The 18066-nt window shown below is 43.3% G+C and overlaps 1 protein-coding gene across 2 annotated transcripts in view; it reads left to right on the top strand.

Moving 5' to 3' along the window:
• The window catches only part of LOC110977246 (DNA repair protein RAD50-like), a 53961-nt gene extending 36112 nt beyond the window's left edge, over positions 1-17849 (top strand). Inside the window, exons 21-40 of one of the 2 annotated variants that reach the window (XM_087133500.1) lie at positions 571-669; positions 1077-1163; positions 1715-1807; positions 2366-2491; positions 3204-3339; positions 5048-5161; positions 6504-6599; positions 8021-8168; positions 8672-8729; positions 9172-9373; positions 9775-9804; positions 10961-11100; positions 11922-12069; positions 13625-13798; positions 14380-14505; positions 15643-15695; positions 16006-16091; positions 16270-16343; positions 16488-16550; positions 17436-17849. In XM_087133500.1, the coding sequence (XP_086989626.1) occupies positions 571-669; positions 1077-1163; positions 1715-1807; positions 2366-2491; positions 3204-3339; positions 5048-5161; positions 6504-6599; positions 8021-8168; positions 8672-8729; positions 9172-9373; positions 9775-9804; positions 10961-11100; positions 11922-12069; positions 13625-13798; positions 14380-14505; positions 15643-15695; positions 16006-16091; positions 16270-16343; positions 16488-16550; positions 17436-17573 (2191 nt within the window). In that variant the 3' untranslated portion in view covers positions 17574-17849. The remainder of the gene's footprint in view (positions 1-570; positions 670-1076; positions 1164-1714; positions 1808-2365; positions 2492-3203; positions 3340-5047; positions 5162-6503; positions 6600-8020; positions 8169-8671; positions 8730-9171; positions 9374-9774; positions 9805-10960; positions 11101-11921; positions 12070-13624; positions 13799-14379; positions 14506-15642; positions 15696-16005; positions 16092-16269; positions 16344-16487; positions 16551-17435) is intronic. The other variant, XM_087133499.1, reaches the window with a different exon arrangement.
• Positions 17850-18066: the final 217 nt, after the last annotated feature.

Below are 18066 nucleotides of genomic sequence, written 5' to 3'. Positions count from 1 at the left end.
TCGATAGTATTTCAGAGGTGGTTTCCAGAAAGCGAGAAGGTAGCTGGCAGGTAGTTTTCAGGTAGAACGTGTCATGTCTGGGCATATTTCACATGATAGCTTGATAGTATTTCAAAAGGGGGTTTCCAGAGAGCGAGAAGGTAGCTGGCAGATAGTTTTCAGGTAGAACGTGTCATGTCTGGGCATATTTCACATGATAGCTTGATAGTATTTCAGAGGTGGTTTCCAGAGAGCGAGAAGGTAGCTGGCAGGTAGTTTTCAGGTACAACGTGTCATGTCTGGGCATATTTTGTGTGATAGCTAGAAAGTATTTCAGAGTTGGTTTCCAGAAAGCGAGAAGGTAGCTGGCAGGTAGTTTTTAGGTTTCTCCTTGTAGTTCAGAGATTTGTTTATTACATGGGGTTAGTTTGCAGATAGCTGATAATGTGCAAGCACTTTGCCGGTAGTCTGCTGATTATTCGCTAGCAGGTTTAAGGTGGTCAGTGGAGACAGTTTCCAGATGGCTTATGCAGTAGTTCTCTTCTGTCAGATCGTGTTTTCAGTGACCATACCTCCTCTTTTTGTTGTCAGCAAGGAGATGTCGGCCATATCACTGCAGTCCAAGGCCAGAGCCCAACTGGAGATGCTGCAGAAAGAGAAGAACGCCAAAGAGGAGCAAATCAAAAAGATGTAAGTGAAGTGCCCCCCCCCCACCGCTGCCTTGTTTTCTTTTTGTGTTTGCTTGATAGATGGACAAGGAGGAACGTTCCCGTCACCCCCAACAATTTGAACAAATTTAGTTTTGGGGCAATGATGATTGACTCGGTCCAGCTCAGATCCTTTAAAAAAAATGTATCTGAAGATTTGCAGGATTTTGCAGGATTCGGGAAGGCAGAGCCCAGTCATTCACTAACACTTTGCATTGGGGCTTGACAGCGTCGGGTGCAGAGTATGTGCCATTGGTTTCCTGCTGAGTAGAAGACTTGTGACAATTCAGGGCATTTCCCCACTCCCCCCCCCAAAAAAAAAGGTCAGAGAGAGATCTGAGTTCATGTCCTTGCACTGTCTTAGTTTCCTTGTTCTTGGTGTTTCTGCAGCCGGAGTCGTCATGAAGAGGATGTGAATCATCTCCTTGGTCACTTTCCAACGGAAAGCATCAGGAACACTCTTGCAGATTTCCTCGCGTAAGTTTGATTTAATACTTCACAATACCTACCATTTGGGTTTACTGTGCTTCTTTTGTCAGCCATATGCTGTTGAAACAGGGTAACCTCATAAAACCACTGGCTGTTGGTCGCAGCAGCGGAGTTATACCCCATATTGTTCTCTTGCCCTTCATTATCGCGTTTCTAAGGTGAATTACCTATGTATGCGCTGAGGATTTGTTGTGTGGGCCTGGTTGGATCAATTTTGCTTGAAGAACGGGTTTTTTCCTCTGGCTTGCTAATGTGGCTCTTTTCAAATGTATTGTGCCAATTTCTTCATGGTCAGGACACTAGCACACACTCCACACTTGTCCAGATTGGATTTGTTAACAGTAAGATACTTCAGCAGCCAGACATGCTTTTAAACCTTCCACATGTGTTTTGTTTGAAAACAGACTTGCAGCCAACAGCTGAAAAAAATTTAATTTGAAAGGTGCATTACATATTTCTTTTCTTTTTTTTTTTACCGGGATTTTTCCTGTCAGCACAAATCCTATCATGCTTTACTCTCATTGCGATTGACTCCGTAGGTCTAAGGAAGGCGATATGCGCAACTCCCAGACTACATTGCAGCGAATTAGAGGCCAGTTGAGCACCAAGGAGGCCAATAGAAGAATGATCATGTAAGTCTGAGTTGGAGTGTATACAGTGTCAGTTCATTGTGGAGATTGGAACCAGGGACCGCGATGCATGAGCACCTGGTTGGTTCGATCACTGATGGGGATTGGAACCAGGTACTGTGATGCATGAGCATCTGGTTGGTTCGATCACTGATGGGGATTGTAACCAGGGACCGTGATGCATGAGCATCCAGTTAGTTCAGTCATCGATGGAGATTGGAACCAGGGACCGTGATGCATGTGCATCTGGTTGGTTTGGCCATCGATGGGGATTGGAACCAGGGACCGTGATGCATGAGCATCTTGTTGGTTCGGTCATCGATGGAGATTGGAACCTGGGACCGTGATGCATTAGCATCTGGTTGGTTCTGTCATCGATGGGGATTGGAACCGTGGACCGTGATGCACAAGCATCAGGTTGGGTTGGTTCTGTTTTGTGGGTATAATCCAATACTGTGTAATTCTTCTCTTGTGGTCCGTGTCACATGGCTTGATATCTGTGACAAGTCACATGATTTACAACACACATTGCACCACATGATTGACAATTGGCTCTTGCAGGGATCAACTCAAGAAGAAGGAGGAGGAGTTGCGAGGTTACGAGGGTCGCATGATGCAGGAATGTGGCAGCCAGGATGTGACGAACACCTTACAGGAACTCCAGCAATCCATTAACAACCTGCAGAGGTATAATGAGCCTGATCTCATGTTTGTCAGAATGTTGTCAGTCCCCTTCTGGCTTTGGACAGACAAACTAACAACCGCAGCGATATGGAATGTCTTGTCATACAAATGCAAACTTATGGTTGTCAGAAAGTTAATCAATTAGAAAACTAATGCCCAGTCAGTTAAACCTGCAGAGGTATAGCGTGCCTGATCTTAAACGATCAAGTTTATGGGGCACGATATGGGGCCGATGGGTACCCCCCCACATGTCCAATTCCTATACACACTCTAGACTATTGTTACCTAGCACATCCGCCGTAGAAGTCTGTAAAGAATTGCTGAGATTCCGATCAAACAGTGACCAACACAAAGGCGGGGGGTTCTCTCCACCCCGTATCTTGCATCATATGCAATTTACAACCCATAGAGGTATGGCATGCCTGATCAAACACATTCGTACTTCTTTTTCCCATCTGTGGTGGTACCGGCTTTAAACACCAGTTGGACATATGGTGAGAAATGTCAATAAGCTATGTTGAAAAATGTTGCGCCCACAAATGTTGAAAAGAAATGTCAGTCAATTGTGTTGAGGTACATGTAGAAGTATTGCCTTGCATCGTATTGTTTTAATGTTATTCATTCAGTACTGATGAATAGAAAGATCTGAATGTAAAGATAAATGTAATTTCACGTCGGGCTGACGGCAGCATTGATGTGATCTGTCTGTACACAGTGAGAAGGGCGCACTAACTGGCAGTTCCCACCTGTTTGAGCGTTACATCCGGTCTCTGCAGAGGGCCGAGGCCCAGTGCCCGCTGTGCCACAGGGGTTTCGACGGGCAGAGCGAGGTGGACGAACTTGTACAGGAGGTAAGATGCATGGAAATACGATATTGCATTGGCTGTGTTGGAAGAACTTGAACCCTTGGTCGAGACGGTGCCCCAAATGATCATCAGGTGAGTCTGTTGGCCCACGCTTTGGTGGGACCCTTCACAGGTGTCTCCATGCATAGCAGGTGGCACAGCAGATTTCACTATAAACTTCTCACCCATGCCTCAATGTCATGTTTGTTAAGAAGCGCTGCCCCCTTTGTGTATACCCGCCTGACGTTCCATGGGTAATCCACACAGGGTCCCCTACAGTTCACCGTACTTGTACAAGGGTTGTATGCGACAAGATCTGCAAATCAGTTTCACTTGCGTATGTTGTAGAAGGAAATTATTAACTGCGCATGTCCAAGTTTTAGGCCCATTTACATCCGTAATGAGGGCCATGAGAATTCGCGCCAGGCAAGCAGCTGCTTCATTTCACAAAATGTACGTCTTATTTTCACTTTTTGGAAATAAAAATCCCTGCCCAAAATATTTTCCTGGTAAAATGAGGCCTTTTCCTAATGTGTTTTGTGAAAATAAAATTGAGAAATAGTACCAGAGTGGTCAAACTAGTGATTTTTTGTGGAAAGCTCTTTTCATAAGCGGTAGTTTGTTTACGTTTTGATGCAATTTTTGAAGGCTACAAACAAAGAATTCAAATTTTTCTTGAAGTTTTCAGTGGTGGACTGTGGTGGAGAACGATGTGAAAGTTTTAGATTTGCTGACGGTTTTCCGCTCGATTTTTTTCTCTTTCCAACGGGACGCGTTTGCATATCGACCTAACTCAGCACTGATTCGTTTATCCTACATAATCTTACGGCATTGTGAGCATAAGAATTCAGTGACTCGGGAATGAAAGACTAACATGAAAGTACAGTAAGTTAACATGAAGTTTATTATTGAAACGGAGGTCTATCTGTCATTGTAACATTGCCAGGAAATGTTGAAATTCACAGGTATTTATCCCCAGTTTTGCATGTCCTGTACATGCATGAATCGCATGAACATTATATAAACCAGCTCCGACGCATAATTTCCATGTACATGCATATGTACATGTATGGTATGCATATAACAGGCCGTTGGACACAGTGTACTGGCACGTTACGTAGCTGGAGCGGTTTTGTGCATGTAAAACGTGTAGAATGCGCTGCGCCGAAGTGTCTCAAGTAATAAAAATCTAGCTACATATAACTGATTCTACTGTATAGTTGAGATTCTGGCCTGTAGTATGCAGTGTCTCGTTCTTGAAAAACTTCTAAAATTGATTAATTTAGTGGGAGGAAAGACGGAGAGATCGATTGAAAATGGAAATATTTTATCATCTTAGCAACCACTTTGAGGCTAAGTTTCATATTTCAATTTATGTAGCATTTCTTTTCACGATTCTGTGGTGTTTTATTTCGTTTAAGCTTTCTAGAGCACATACAAAGAGTTTCAATGTGATCTTTTTTTTGACTTTGTACAAACGAAGTCTTCAAAATGAGAAGGCTCAATAGAGGATTGGCAAGTTGCTAAGGACAATTCCGTATGGTTCACGAGGGTCCAGTCAAGTAACCACTAGACACAGTCAAAGGCATTAATTTCCACCCTTCGAATGGGAGTGAAACATACGCGGAAACAAGCCACAGAATCAAAATGTAGAGGTCTAAGTTCAGATGACTAACATGTCTTGTATGCATTGTGCTGTTTCTTTACTGCTCAGCTTCAAGACAAGTTGCGGATGGCCCCAGCTAAGATGGCAGAGAAAGACAAGTCCATTCAGCAGAGCAGAGCTAAGTATGACAAGTTGATCGAGCTGAAGCCAGTCAAGGACAGCGTGAGTTTAATCCCTGAGGAGTTACTTTACTCTAAAAACTGCATCATTCTCAGATATTTCTTTTCCATTGGTCTTTCAGTGGTTATATTTGAGGTTCTTGAAAGGGAGTGACACAACATTTTCTCTTGGTCCCTCGTTCACCAGGAAATAGAGGCTTTGCATGGTAGCAGTCTGACAGGGCAGTTCTTTGGTTCCCACAGGCAAACCTCGTTTGTGCATGCCCCGTGGAACAAAAGCACTGGCCTGCATGATGGCAGCTGTGCAAACCCTCTATAATCAACTTCAAACTGCCACCTGAAAGGAGTAACTTATTCAAATGGTAAAAACTGGATCATTGAACATTAGATTCCCAGCAGAATTTTTCCCAAAGACACTTTGAAACAATTTGTGCTTGGATTAACGCTTAAGTTCAGTCTAAGAATTTAGACTGTTATTGGTTAATTCCTCTCACATGACTGGCCATTCTCCTAATTATCATACATACGCATGCGCATTACTCCGAATGGGTCCGTATTTCATAGAGGCGTAAATTCTTGGCAGCACTGCGAGACTCGAGACCGCATGGCCGGCCAGCCATGTGCGAAGTGGCATTTGGAAATTGGTACGTGTTCAAGTACTGTACGTGTACATGGTCGAAGTTCCGCGCTGTACGTAGGTACACACATGCAATCGTGAAACAAAATCGAAATCATTGCAGAAGGAAAGAACTTGAAGTTTGTTGAGCGGGGGACTGCGGATCCCAAAAGAGATTGATATATCGGTAAAAAACTAGTGGAGCTGGTCATGGTGTGACAAATTGTTACTGGCTGTAACGAAAGATGAGCATGTGGTGAGCAACTGCTTTCGTAAGCTTTAAGATCCTGGAGAAGCATGGTGTGAGTGGTGTTGTGTTCATTTCAAGTATAGTACTTCTGGAGCGAAAGCATTGATACAGCATGCAGCTAAGTACTAGAAGCACCCCAAACATTTCCATGAAAGAAGAACGAACTACATCACAGGTTTTACATGTCCAATTAATTAGTAAAACAAAATCAGAGTAATTTTTAAAAAAATGAGAAATGTCCTTATAATTGAGAAGATTTTGCTTCTATAAATTAGAGGCAAATGGGCCATGAATTGCCCCTGATTGCACCACAGCGCATCTAGAATCCAAAATTATCCGTGGCCCTTAAGCAGGCGGTGGACCCCACACCATAAGGGCTTCGCGCTCGCAGTAGTCTTCCCTTGATTAATTTCATTTCTGTTTTTGTTTGGTTCACTGCATTACCTTCAGCAAATGTTTATCCCTTTTTCATCGACGGCACGAGGTAATTGCCGGCATTGTTGTCTCCATTGCCCACAGATGACTAAGCTGGCTGACCACGAGATACCGGAGCTGAAGTCCAAACTCGCTGCCGTCAATGCGGACATTGCGAAACTCAAGACAGCACTGTCGGATGTAAGATTTCCTCACTGGCTTTCCTCTTTCCAGCAGCTGAAACTCTAGGTTAACAAGCTTTTCAAATGAACCACAACTAAACCCTGTTATGTTTGTTGCAACATTCCACATTTGATTCTGTGTGCTGCTGTCCATGAAAAATAACATTTTATAACATATAGTTGCAGTTCTTGTTTCAACTGCTCAAGAAGCCTTGTGGTTGAATACATACTGCAAGTTCTTTTCACGAGTCACAACTAGCACCATAACCAAGTACTTTTACTACCAACAGTGACAGGAAAATAAAGGAATATCTTTGTTGCAGTTCATGTACGAAAAATAGTGTTGTAGTTGAGAGCTCTTAAAACCATCATAAGACCAACAAACGACCAGCACGAGACCAACACAAGCCCAACACATGACCAACACAAGACCGACAAATGACCAACACAAGACCATCACAAGACCAACACGAGACCAACACAAGACCAACACCAGACCAACACAAGACCCACACAAGACCATCATAAGACCAACACCAGACCAACACAAGACCATCACAAGACGAACACCAGACCAACACAAGACCATCACAAGACCAACACAAGACCAACACAGCCAACACAAGCCCAACACAAGACCAACACGAGACCAACACAAGCCCAACACATGACCAACACAAGACCAACAAATGACCAACACAAGACCATCACAAGACCAACGCGAGACCAACACAAGACCAACACAAGACCCACACAAGACCATCATAAGACCAACACGAGACCAACACAAGACCATCACAAGACGAACACCAGACCAACACAAGACCATCACAAGACCAACACAAGACCAACACAGCCAACACAAGCCCAACACGAACCAACACAAGCCCAACACATGACCAACAAATGACCACCAAGGTTGGTATTGAGACTGGAGCAATTGTGGCTTCTTATGAAGGCTTGTGATTTCTGTGATTTCTTGTGTGTTGTATGCAGTGTATGATGGGAAAGAATGGGGTGGGGTCATTGTATGGCGCCAGTGGGAGGAATAGCACACTTAATCAGTTTTGTTTGATCACAAGAAATTGAAAGGCGCATTTCTACCATTTCCAATCGTGGATGATAAATTACCCTGGAAGATTCAAATCGATGGCTTCACAAAATGACTGTCTGTTTGAAATGAAGATAATCGCACTCATTTTGCTTATTGTAGAAAAGTATACACTGATGACCCCCATTCTATTCCAATAATTGCAGTAAGCAGTGCCATACATCTTAGGTACAAAGGGCTTCAGCACATAGAACTTCAAGCCCCAGTGGAGTACTTTGCAAGTACTTCACACTTACTGTATACTTGCAAAGTACTCAACTGTGGTTAATGTCAAGTATTTGCAAAGTACTCAACTGTGGTTTGAAGTCTTGTGAATTTCAATATGCCAGGAGGAAGAAGTCCTGAGCATTCTGGAAGTGGATGTCAGCATGGCCAATGAGATGAAACCCGACATCTGGCAGATGGATAGCTGCCTGAGGGAACTGAAAGATCTGGAGAGGAGGCTAGCTGTGCAGTCACAGCAGCTGTCAGGAGCGGGTAAGAGGTCAACGGTCATAGGTCAGACAGCTAGCTACCTTGGGATATTGGAGAGGACACTGTAGCAGGTGTAGTTGAAGGGCAAGGGTCAGGGTTCAAATGGCTAGAAGGTACATGTATATTAAGCGGGTAGCTATAGATTACCAAAGCATGACGTCATTGGATCTGGAAGTGTGATGCAACTGAATGTAGTACATACGCATGTTGGTTCACACGCTAATGGTTCTTACACTCACAGTTTTGTGCATGACATATTCACTTCTATACTGTAGGGTTAGGGGTCACAACGGTAGAAACCTTAGGTATAATTAGGCAGTGTCTAAGTTAACTGGCTGTGGCTATCAGGAGCACATGTGTCTATGGGAAGCAGCTCCAGCCACTGACTAGTGGCCTTCATAGGTGACTGTCATTTCCGACCACAGCCATAACTTTCAGATGCAAGATCTGAATTAGATGAGCAATAATGCAGTTCCAAAACAGGAATATTTCTGATAATTGAACAGATGCAGGTCGGACCATTCAGCAAGTGAACGCTGAGAGACAGGACCTGGAGATCAAGCTGTAAGTTGCTAACAGAATTCCTTAAAAGGAAACTATTTCTTAAAATGTTGTCTTTGTAAACTTTGTAAAAAAAAAAAATGGCGTGATGAGCCTCCTGAAATAATCTGCTCAACATTTTGGCCTTACTTGAATAAGATAGGCCTCACACAGAAATCTGATTGTACACATACATGTATCAAAGAAGATTCATATATATATCAGATATCTTTAGTTTTGAAATATCCTATCCAAAGTCAATGCCAAAGTGCAATAGCACACGTTCATGAAAGACATGTTTTTAATTTCAGATAAGCAAAAGTGGTTGGGAGTCAGTTGTCAGGTCATGCTGGGGAGATCACGGTGAGACATTGCAGATGTCTCTGACAACCAGCATAGGAGTTTGTTACTAAAGTATATCAGGCGCCTTTGACAATTTTCCCCCTTGTTGGTTTGTCCGATCCAGTGACACCGTCAACCGGACACTGGACCACAAACAGGGCCAGATCAACCAGCAGAGCGAGACGCTGCAGGTGCTGGGCGCCAGTGTCAACAGCATCACCAGCGAGAAGCTGCGGCTGAGCGGCGAGCTGCAGCAGCAGGAAAAGCTGCAGGGCCAGCGGGCCGAGCTGGCCGCCGCCAACCAGGGCTACGCCCGGGAGATCACGGTGAGGGATCACAGACATCTCTGACAACCATTGTCCGTGGTCGCGCAGCACATGGCTGTCGTGTTTTTTTAAAATCATTCTATTGCACCTTTGTGTGGTGCATCTGAGTGATAGAAAAAATCAATTTGAAAAAAAATGAAATATTCGAAAAACTAATGTATTCTCTCGCAATTCTGATCATTATGTACAGATTGATCGTTGAACGAACATTGCTTGAAGGACTCAAATTTAGCATTTAGAGGCTGACTTTGTGAAATTTTGTTGGCAAACATGGGTTAGTCGAACAAACAAGAGGTTATTGGTTAAGACATGTTGCACCTTTGCAAGCAGACTTGATAGTCGTTCAGTTTAGCTCTAAAACATCTTATTCATTCTCATTTTGTATTTTTTGTCATCTGCAGGATGCCAGAAAACAAGTCCATCCAGTTGAAGTAAGTGTTTATCTCTGGTTATTCATTGTTTGATCAGAAAATACATGAATTTTCAAGATCCACTATTTAACTGTATGGAATTGTCATCAGTGGTGAGATTGGTCTGCATTTTGTCTGGATTGGTCTGCATTTATCTGGATTGGTCTGCATTCATCTGGATTGGTCTGGATTCATCTGGATTGGTCTGGCTTGGTCTGGATTCATCTGGATTGGTCTGCATTCATCTGGATTGGTCTGGATTCATCTGGATTGGTCTGGCTTGGTCTGGATTCATCTGGATTGGTCTGCATTCATCTGGATTGGTCTGGATTCATCTGGATTGGTCTGGCTTGGTCTGCATTCATCTGGATTGGTCTGCACTTTATGTAAAAATGTATTCAGAATGTACATATGATCTATTTGAAATGGCTTTGCTGAAAGTATAAACAAGTAAAGTTAAGGTTAAGATTAAGGTTAAGAGTGCACATTCTCGTGTTGTTACTCCTGCTGGAATGCAATGTAAATACCACTGAACTGTGGGGGGTATATGGTGTTTAAACTGTAAGTACTTGGCGCAACTGCTAGCTTTCTACATATGCTCTGCACTTACCCTCTACAAGCATTTTAACAATGATGTTAATTGGTTAAAAATTCACTGTTATCCGACATCTAGCCAATTAGTTTCTCGGTTACAGAAAATATCATGTGCCGTTTTGTTTTTGCGGCATGTATTTCATTAGTTGTTGCTTCAGTTGACCAAAAAGGCTCACAAAGTTCTTAATCGTGGTGGAGATCTTTCAGGGGGCCAAGGCCTGAAAATTGGTTGAAATTTATGCGGCAGGAACGTTTGGTGGAAAAAGAGGCATCAGAGGGGAAGATGATTATAATTGTAATTTAATAAAAAAAAATCAACATGCAATGATACCATAGGTGCCACTGGTTGCCGTAAATTGTGGAAATATTCTGACGGAGGATTGGAGGCGGTAGACAGAGGGGCACATTTCTTTCCTGGATTTTTTGGTTTCCCGAAATCTTACCCCTGTTGTAAGGCCTGTGTCCTCAAGCAAGATACCTAACTGCAATTTTAATTTGAGTAGTGTGGAAGTTGTTTGTTGCCCAGGGTTGAGCAGTGCGAACATGTTTTAAAAAACGGACAACTGTGTTCCTGTGTCTTCAGCGCAAGTTGGACAAACTGACCGAGGACAAGACGGCCCTGATGAAGGAGAAACAGAAGAAGTCTGAGGAGCAGGCGGCACATCGGGATGCAGTACGTCGGAAGCGGCATGACGTCACAGCCTACACGTCCTCCATTGAAAGGTATCGCCATTCACTCCCTACTCAAGTACCCCCATCAGCAGTGACGAGAAGGGCTGGACAGATACAGGAATTCTATTGGCTAATACCAGCTTTCCCAGTTCATCAGTTTCAGCCTGTAGTGCTCCCAAGGTGAAGGAGCTGAGGGAAACATGGCTTTCCAACAGGTCACCAAAAGAGGCTTGATTGAGTGTGTCTCACCCACAGGGTCTTGCACAGTTTTAAAGGTGCCTGATTCATGAACCAAAATTCAGTGCAGACGTACTGTGATTTCACTTTAAAAGTAATTGACAAGTTACCCACACATTTTTTTAAAGTTTTCCCTCATGAAAATGTTCAAGCCCAATTTAGTCCTGCATCAAAAAGTATACCCTTTACAGGTGCGTCACATGGGTAGCTGATGGTTTGGTACTTTCCTGAATGAAATGGCCAGGATATATGTAGTCTTTATTGGCCAAAATAAGCATCCTGTTCACAAAATATCAGGGTTCCTACAGTTGTGGAAAATCTCAACGACAAAAAAAGTTATCCTGGAAAGTTGTGGAAAAGTCATTGAAATCAAGATCATGTAAGTGTTAATTTTGATTGGCTGCTTTGATGTGATAAAGAACAAAGATGCTATTTAAGTTTTCTTCTTCTTGTCAGCCTGTAGCAGTGGCTAGGGCGGTCTTCCAGTTCATACTATCCTGGAAAGTCCCGGAATTTGGTTTTCAGATTTGTGTGGGAACCCTGAATGTGCATTTGTGAAAACCGCTTGAAAGCTAAACTCAACTAACTCCCTTTCTGTGACAGGATCGCTCACTTCCCACATGTTCTCTTGGCAGTTATGTCTCGGATGGCAAGGAGGAGAAACTTGAGAAAGGCCGCACTGAGATAGCGTCCTTCAACGACAAGCTGGCAGAGATAATAAGGGAGAAGAAGGAGGTGACGTCCACCATTAGCCAGTTGAACGAGGATCTGGCCATGCGTCAGGTGGGCAGTGATATACAGGAGGGACGCAGACCACGGAATGGTCCAACTCACGCCCAAAGCGGAAATGGATTCTTGTTTTCATTTAGCTACTGGTACTCTTTCCGTCGCATGAATATGAAACATTCATTATTTGTTGTGTATGATGCCTGCCTTCATCCCTGTATCAGCTGAAGTAACCCTTGTATCACTGACTAGTTCAGACATTTCTTGTGACGGGAGCAATGGAACTTCCATTTACTAGTAGAATGGAACTTCTGTTTTTGTTGCACTTCTGTGTCTCATGTTGGAATATACCATTCAGTGATATGTGATCCAAGATCAATCAGATGGCAGGGCTACATTCAGGTGCTGTATGCAGTACTGACCTGACAACTAGAACAATTTAGTCGTATTTCCTACGGGAAATTCTTGAAAATATGATTGTACGTTTCCTCCTCCATAAAATATGGGTTTTGTCAATTTGGACACACCTGAAAAAAATCGTAGTTCAATGGTTGCAAGCATGCATTATGCTAGGAAAAAACCGGCTGCGAATGTACATGTACAATGTAAATGGACATCTGTACAGGGTATGCCGGCACATGTACAAACATCGTGTGCAAACAGCATCTGGCAACCACCCGATCATTATGTTGTGATTGGCTGCCCATGAAATATCAATATTCATGTGTGCATTAGTGGGACTCTGTAAAGCTGCTTGTGCATCGGTGAAAGTAGTGACAAACAATCTCCAGTATTTTATGAAGCGCATTTTACTGTCACCGTAAATATGTGGCTTGAAATAAGGTTAGTAAATTTTCCACTTTTGCTGATAGATGGAGGGCTTTGTGGCAACTGGTGCAGGGCAAAGATATTGTGTCATGCATTATTACATGGCTTTTACATGTTTCATCTGCTTCATTTTTTTAACGAAATTTCAAACAAATTTGGGAGGACTCATCAACATGTCAGTGCAACACCTGTGCGTGAATTGTCTAAACAGGGTCCGATTTGGATGCGATCTTTGACAAGACCAATCCTAAAGTTAAAAATTTGCGGAAATAAACAAAGATAGAGACATATTACGGCCGTCCAGCAAGCAGGCAATGAAACCCACGCCAGGAATTTCCAAAAGCCTGGACATGCGATGAGCTTTTCAAGATTTCAGATTTTGAAAACGTGGTCAAATCAGGCGGGAATAGGGCCGTTTCACTCTTCAACCTCGATAATGGATTTCTCGTGTGATTATTTCATGCATGAAGAAGTGTTGACGCAATCTAGTCCGAGTTACTCAGACTTATGATAGACCCAATCCAGACAAGGGGTTAAGATGATCACGTGGAAGAATATGCTCATTTTTTGCAAAATACGATTTTTTAATGAGAAATATGGCTTCTGAATTTTCAGAATACAGTTTTGTGATCCAACAGGTTGGCAGGTCTGATATGTGTTCTTTGTGCACATCATATACAAACACATGAGGAGTCATTCTAGTTTGGAAATGAATTACGATAAAAGTAGAGCTCAGGTTGCCGGTTATTAAACAGTGGAGTGGTGGAATGCGTGTCTCTTAAAGGTAAGGGAGCGAGAGTTGTCGGATAACATCCAGCTGCGTAAGAAGGCCACCGAGATCACCAAGGTGCAGCAGAACCTGAGTAAGCTGGAGGAGCAGCTGGGAGGCATTGACCAGGAACACGTCAAGGAGGAGAAGAGAACACTGAACTCCAAGGCAGGCAGTCTGAACAAAGAGGTGCGTTGAGCGGCTCAGAGGGGGTACGTCGGGGGTGCGTGAGGGGGGTTGTTCAAGGATTCTTCGGCGGCCGAAGGGAACATTTGTGGATTGATTTGGAGCAATCTAAGGAGAACGGACTTGAATAAAGCTGCTTGTCCAGTTTTCAATGAATGTGTCACTGTAACATGCAGATTACCTACCAAACAAAAATGGTTCTATATCAATGTCAGTATTACAGTATCAAATTATACTGGCCAGATGTAAGAGGGGTACAAAAATGTCACACGTTTGGGATCCCTTCATTTAAAGAATGACCCATCTACAAGCAGACGAAATCCACACAGTGTGGCCTTGCACAGGTCCACCAAGTTTCTCCCCCCCCTTCCTATTCTTTTATAAATGGCATTTGGGGCTGGAATCGTCTGCCATAAAACAATGATAAATGGTAAAGGAATCTAGTTTGATTGGGTGTTCATCGGGGCAGAAAATGAGTATTTTCTCGGAGTTATCCCAACAGCACAAAAACAGGTTAGTTCGTATACGTTATGTTTGAGAAGTATGTGTGCACGTGTGGGTTGGGTTTTTTTTTGGCCCCATAGAAAAACCAGGCGGACGGTCGGCAAGTGGTGCTGAAAGAAGAGGTCAAGAAAGTGGAGAAGGAACTTGCCTCGGACATGTACAACAATGCTGATGACAAATACAATGACATGATGATCCAGCTCAGGGTATGCACTGTCACGTGTCATAGTTTCAGTATATATGGCATAAATGGGGGACATGTTGAAGAAGTAGGATCGGTGGGTAATACAGACCTCCCCGCCCTCCCGATTTTGGCAGAAAATTTCCAGTTGTTCACTTCGTTTCTGCCATTCCAATATCACCCCTAAAATTTCCGCCAAATTTGCAATTTTGATACACCTGTGTATTACCGGAAGCTGACCATGTAATTTTGTGCATGTATCATAATATGACTTATCTGACTCATCTAAACAGTCAGTGCAGTCCACGTTGCGTGAGCCACGTCCATGGCAGTGCCCTCTTTTGACGCGTACCAGCCGCGAGATGGACATGATACATGGACGTGGCATTGAAATTCATAATTCATAGATGAAAATGCCCTCTGTCGACAAGCTACAGTGTTACTAACACTGCATGTGTTGTGAAGCACCCAGTTCCGCTCGGAACAACAGCTAAGAACGTTTGGATCCAAGACTAAGTACTGCTGTGAAATTGACCATGATCATGTCAAGTGTGCAAGCACCACAGGGTGCATTTTTCTGCTGAATTTTGTGGAGAATCAACACAGTCAGGAGATGAGAAATTATTGTGGACCATTCCAGATGATGTAAAAATCTTGTGGAAGAAGGGTTCAAGAATGTATTAAGTAAAATATGACCCACACCCTGACTTTTTTGAGTTAAGGCCCTTGAAAAGAGTCTTTTACAGTATAAACAATATCGATCCTCACCATCTGTCATCCTCGTAATATCCATTTTCATGAGGATACCAAACAGTGATACATCAGACAAAGAGCTCAGTTTGCTCTTTACAATAGAGGTTTTGCAGTGGCTGCCATCTTGGAGGCCAGTGCTTTTGTTCCATAGGGTATGGACACAAGAGATTTCCCTGTGGAACAAAAGAACTGCCTTGCAAGGTGGCTACCACGCAAAGCCTGTATACAAACTAAAACTCATGAGTGGCTTTTGACTCACTTTCACGGAGGACACAAATACTGACTTCATCGAGAGTTAAAAATATCCGAACTAATTGCTTCCCCCTCTCAAAAAAAGGTTTAATGTAATAATTGTCAGTTAATGACACCTCACTTTTCAAGGGTGCATTTCCGATTTTGCACATTACAGACTACAGATATTGCCAATGATGATCTGGACAAGTATTCCAAGGCATTGAACAGGTAGGTCCAGAGGAAATGCATTCCTGTCATTACTTTGTAGGTAATGACACCAAGTGTTTTAAAAGATGTTGAAGACCTACAAATTTCAAGTCAGTGAAATAAAATCCAACCAAAAATCTTGCCAGAGTGATAGACAATCCCATCAGTCAGAATTAAGCAGGGCCAGGCTAAAATCAATCCACTTACTGTTACTCATTAATCAAACAAGCATTTAAAACAAAATGAGTCGCACATTAATGCAATTTGAAGTGGTCTTTGGTCAGGAGCATCATTTAGTGAGTGTATTGGCTGAATTTCTGTGCCCTTTCAGAGCAATCATGAATTACCACCAGATGAAGATGGCTGAGATCAACAAGATCATCAGAGACCTGTGGCGAGTCACCTACAAGGGACAAGGTAACATGACCAATCCCTAAGACTGATGCTTCCCTGATAGACACATCCTCACTCCGGTCATTTGATGAAAAAGTTCTGAGATGCTGGCTTTCACAAGGCTAAAGTTAAGTTAATTGTTTGTGCGCAGCCAAGAAGTGCCTTTTGTTTCCTTTAAACGATCCTCTGGCTTTACTCACAGACATTGATTACGTCGAGATCCGCTCCGATGAAGACATCGGAGGGACCCAGCAACGCAAGAACTACAACTACAGAGTGAGTGGGCTTCAGGATGTAAATTGTAAAAAGAAAGTACCTGTGTAATTCTTTCTGATCTATTATTTTGCCCGTTGTTTTAATATTATTTCTTAATAATTAACCTTTGACCCTTTGTTTCATTCCACCTTGTGTCTTGGTCAGGTTGTCATGGTGAAGGGGGAGACATCGCTAGACATGAGAGGGCGCTGTAGCGCTGGTCAAAAGGTCAGCACACCTTTCTTGTCAAGTTCCATGAATGGAAGTGATTTGCACCAAAGTTATTCAAACAATTGTCAAAAGTCAAAAGGTGACAATAAAAGAGACCCTTCAGCTAAGTCCAGTAGTTTCGACAATTTCTGTTTCCATGCGTTTTGAACACAGAAATGTCCATACAGAGTTGTTGTATCTCCTTGGTGATTTCAAAGAGACCCATGGTTTGAATATGCAAAAGTCACTTTGAAGTGGTGAAGCCATTGGCACCATGAATCACCTGGGCTTGAAAAGAGCACTCAAAGTACCCATGATGTCCCAAGGCACTTCCCGTCTGATATCTGAGACCGGGAATTCGATTTCTGCCCGCATTCTTACCAGCAGTTTGTTACAGTTGAAAGGGCTGTGCTTGTGTTTTGGTCATAATCAAACAATCGTGGGTAAATTGGGCTGGCCTGACCAGGAGGTCATGCATTGATGACGGTTGCCAAATGCATTCAAGCTGTTGAAAGCGATGGACATTTTCACACTTGTTTTGTATTGGTAATAGTTGGAGGCAGTGGGTGCGTGTTACACTCGACCGGCCATTTTGGAATCAACTAGCTTTGACCGGGAAGAACATAGGAACGCGTAACAGCTGCTGGTCATGTGGCTAGAGTAACTTCCCATACCTGTGTGTGTTACTCCTGGATCCATTTGCTGCGCATACTGCTTACGGTTTCTGTGAAATACGCAGGGCCTCTGTTAGCGTAAACTTGTTTGCTTAGCAGTGCCGTGAAATTAGGCCCTGGCCACAGTTGTTTTGGATGCTTCCATGCTTTCATCACACATTCTCAGTCTGCCTGCTGTCCGTGTACCACTGGTCCGTGAAAGTTGTATCTGGGACTGGTTCTCACTCAGGTCCTGGCCTCCTTGATCATCCGGCTGGCACTAGCCGAGACATTCTGCCTGAGCTGTGGCATTCTAGCCCTGGATGAGCCCACCACCAACCTGGACAAAGAGAACATTGAGAGCCTGGCCCAGGCCTTGGTGGAGTGAGTACAGTTCACGCTGTCAAGACGGACGGTGATCTCTCGTTTGCTCTTGATCTTCACGGATTTCCGCCAGAGTGGAAACACTTGGGTGTGGATGATTTTAGAGACAATTTGGGACTTGAACCCAAGCTGGGCCTCTTGTGTTTGACCTGTGTGTGGTGTAATAAATATGTCTCACTTTAAACCTTTCACATGTGTTCAATGTGTTCACAGTAAACTCACCCCATTTTAGTTTTGAAACGATGCCCTATTCCAGCCGCAGGTGCCAGATTGACTAGAATCCTCCAGCTGTACAGTTATGCAAGATCTCAGGTGTTTGCCAGATTTCGGGGGGCCCCCTCTGAGCCTCCATAAAGCTCGTGGAAGACGTAGTGCAAATCTATGATATTTCACATACAAGAAGAAAAATGAACAACACTGCACTGTATTAGTTTCCAATCTAACACATAACCACCAATTACTAACTTTTGGAGGGGCGGGAGACCAGAGTAGTCAAA

Source organism: Acanthaster planci, linkage group LG02 (genome assembly GCF_054643075.1).
Source record: "Acanthaster planci isolate LZ-2023a linkage group LG02, COTS_SCS, whole genome shotgun sequence".
Classification (NCBI taxonomy): Eukaryota; Metazoa; Echinodermata; class Asteroidea; order Valvatida; family Acanthasteridae; genus Acanthaster; species Acanthaster planci.
Note: the sequence above shows the minus strand (reverse complement) of the source record. Positions and strands in the feature narration are given on the sequence as shown.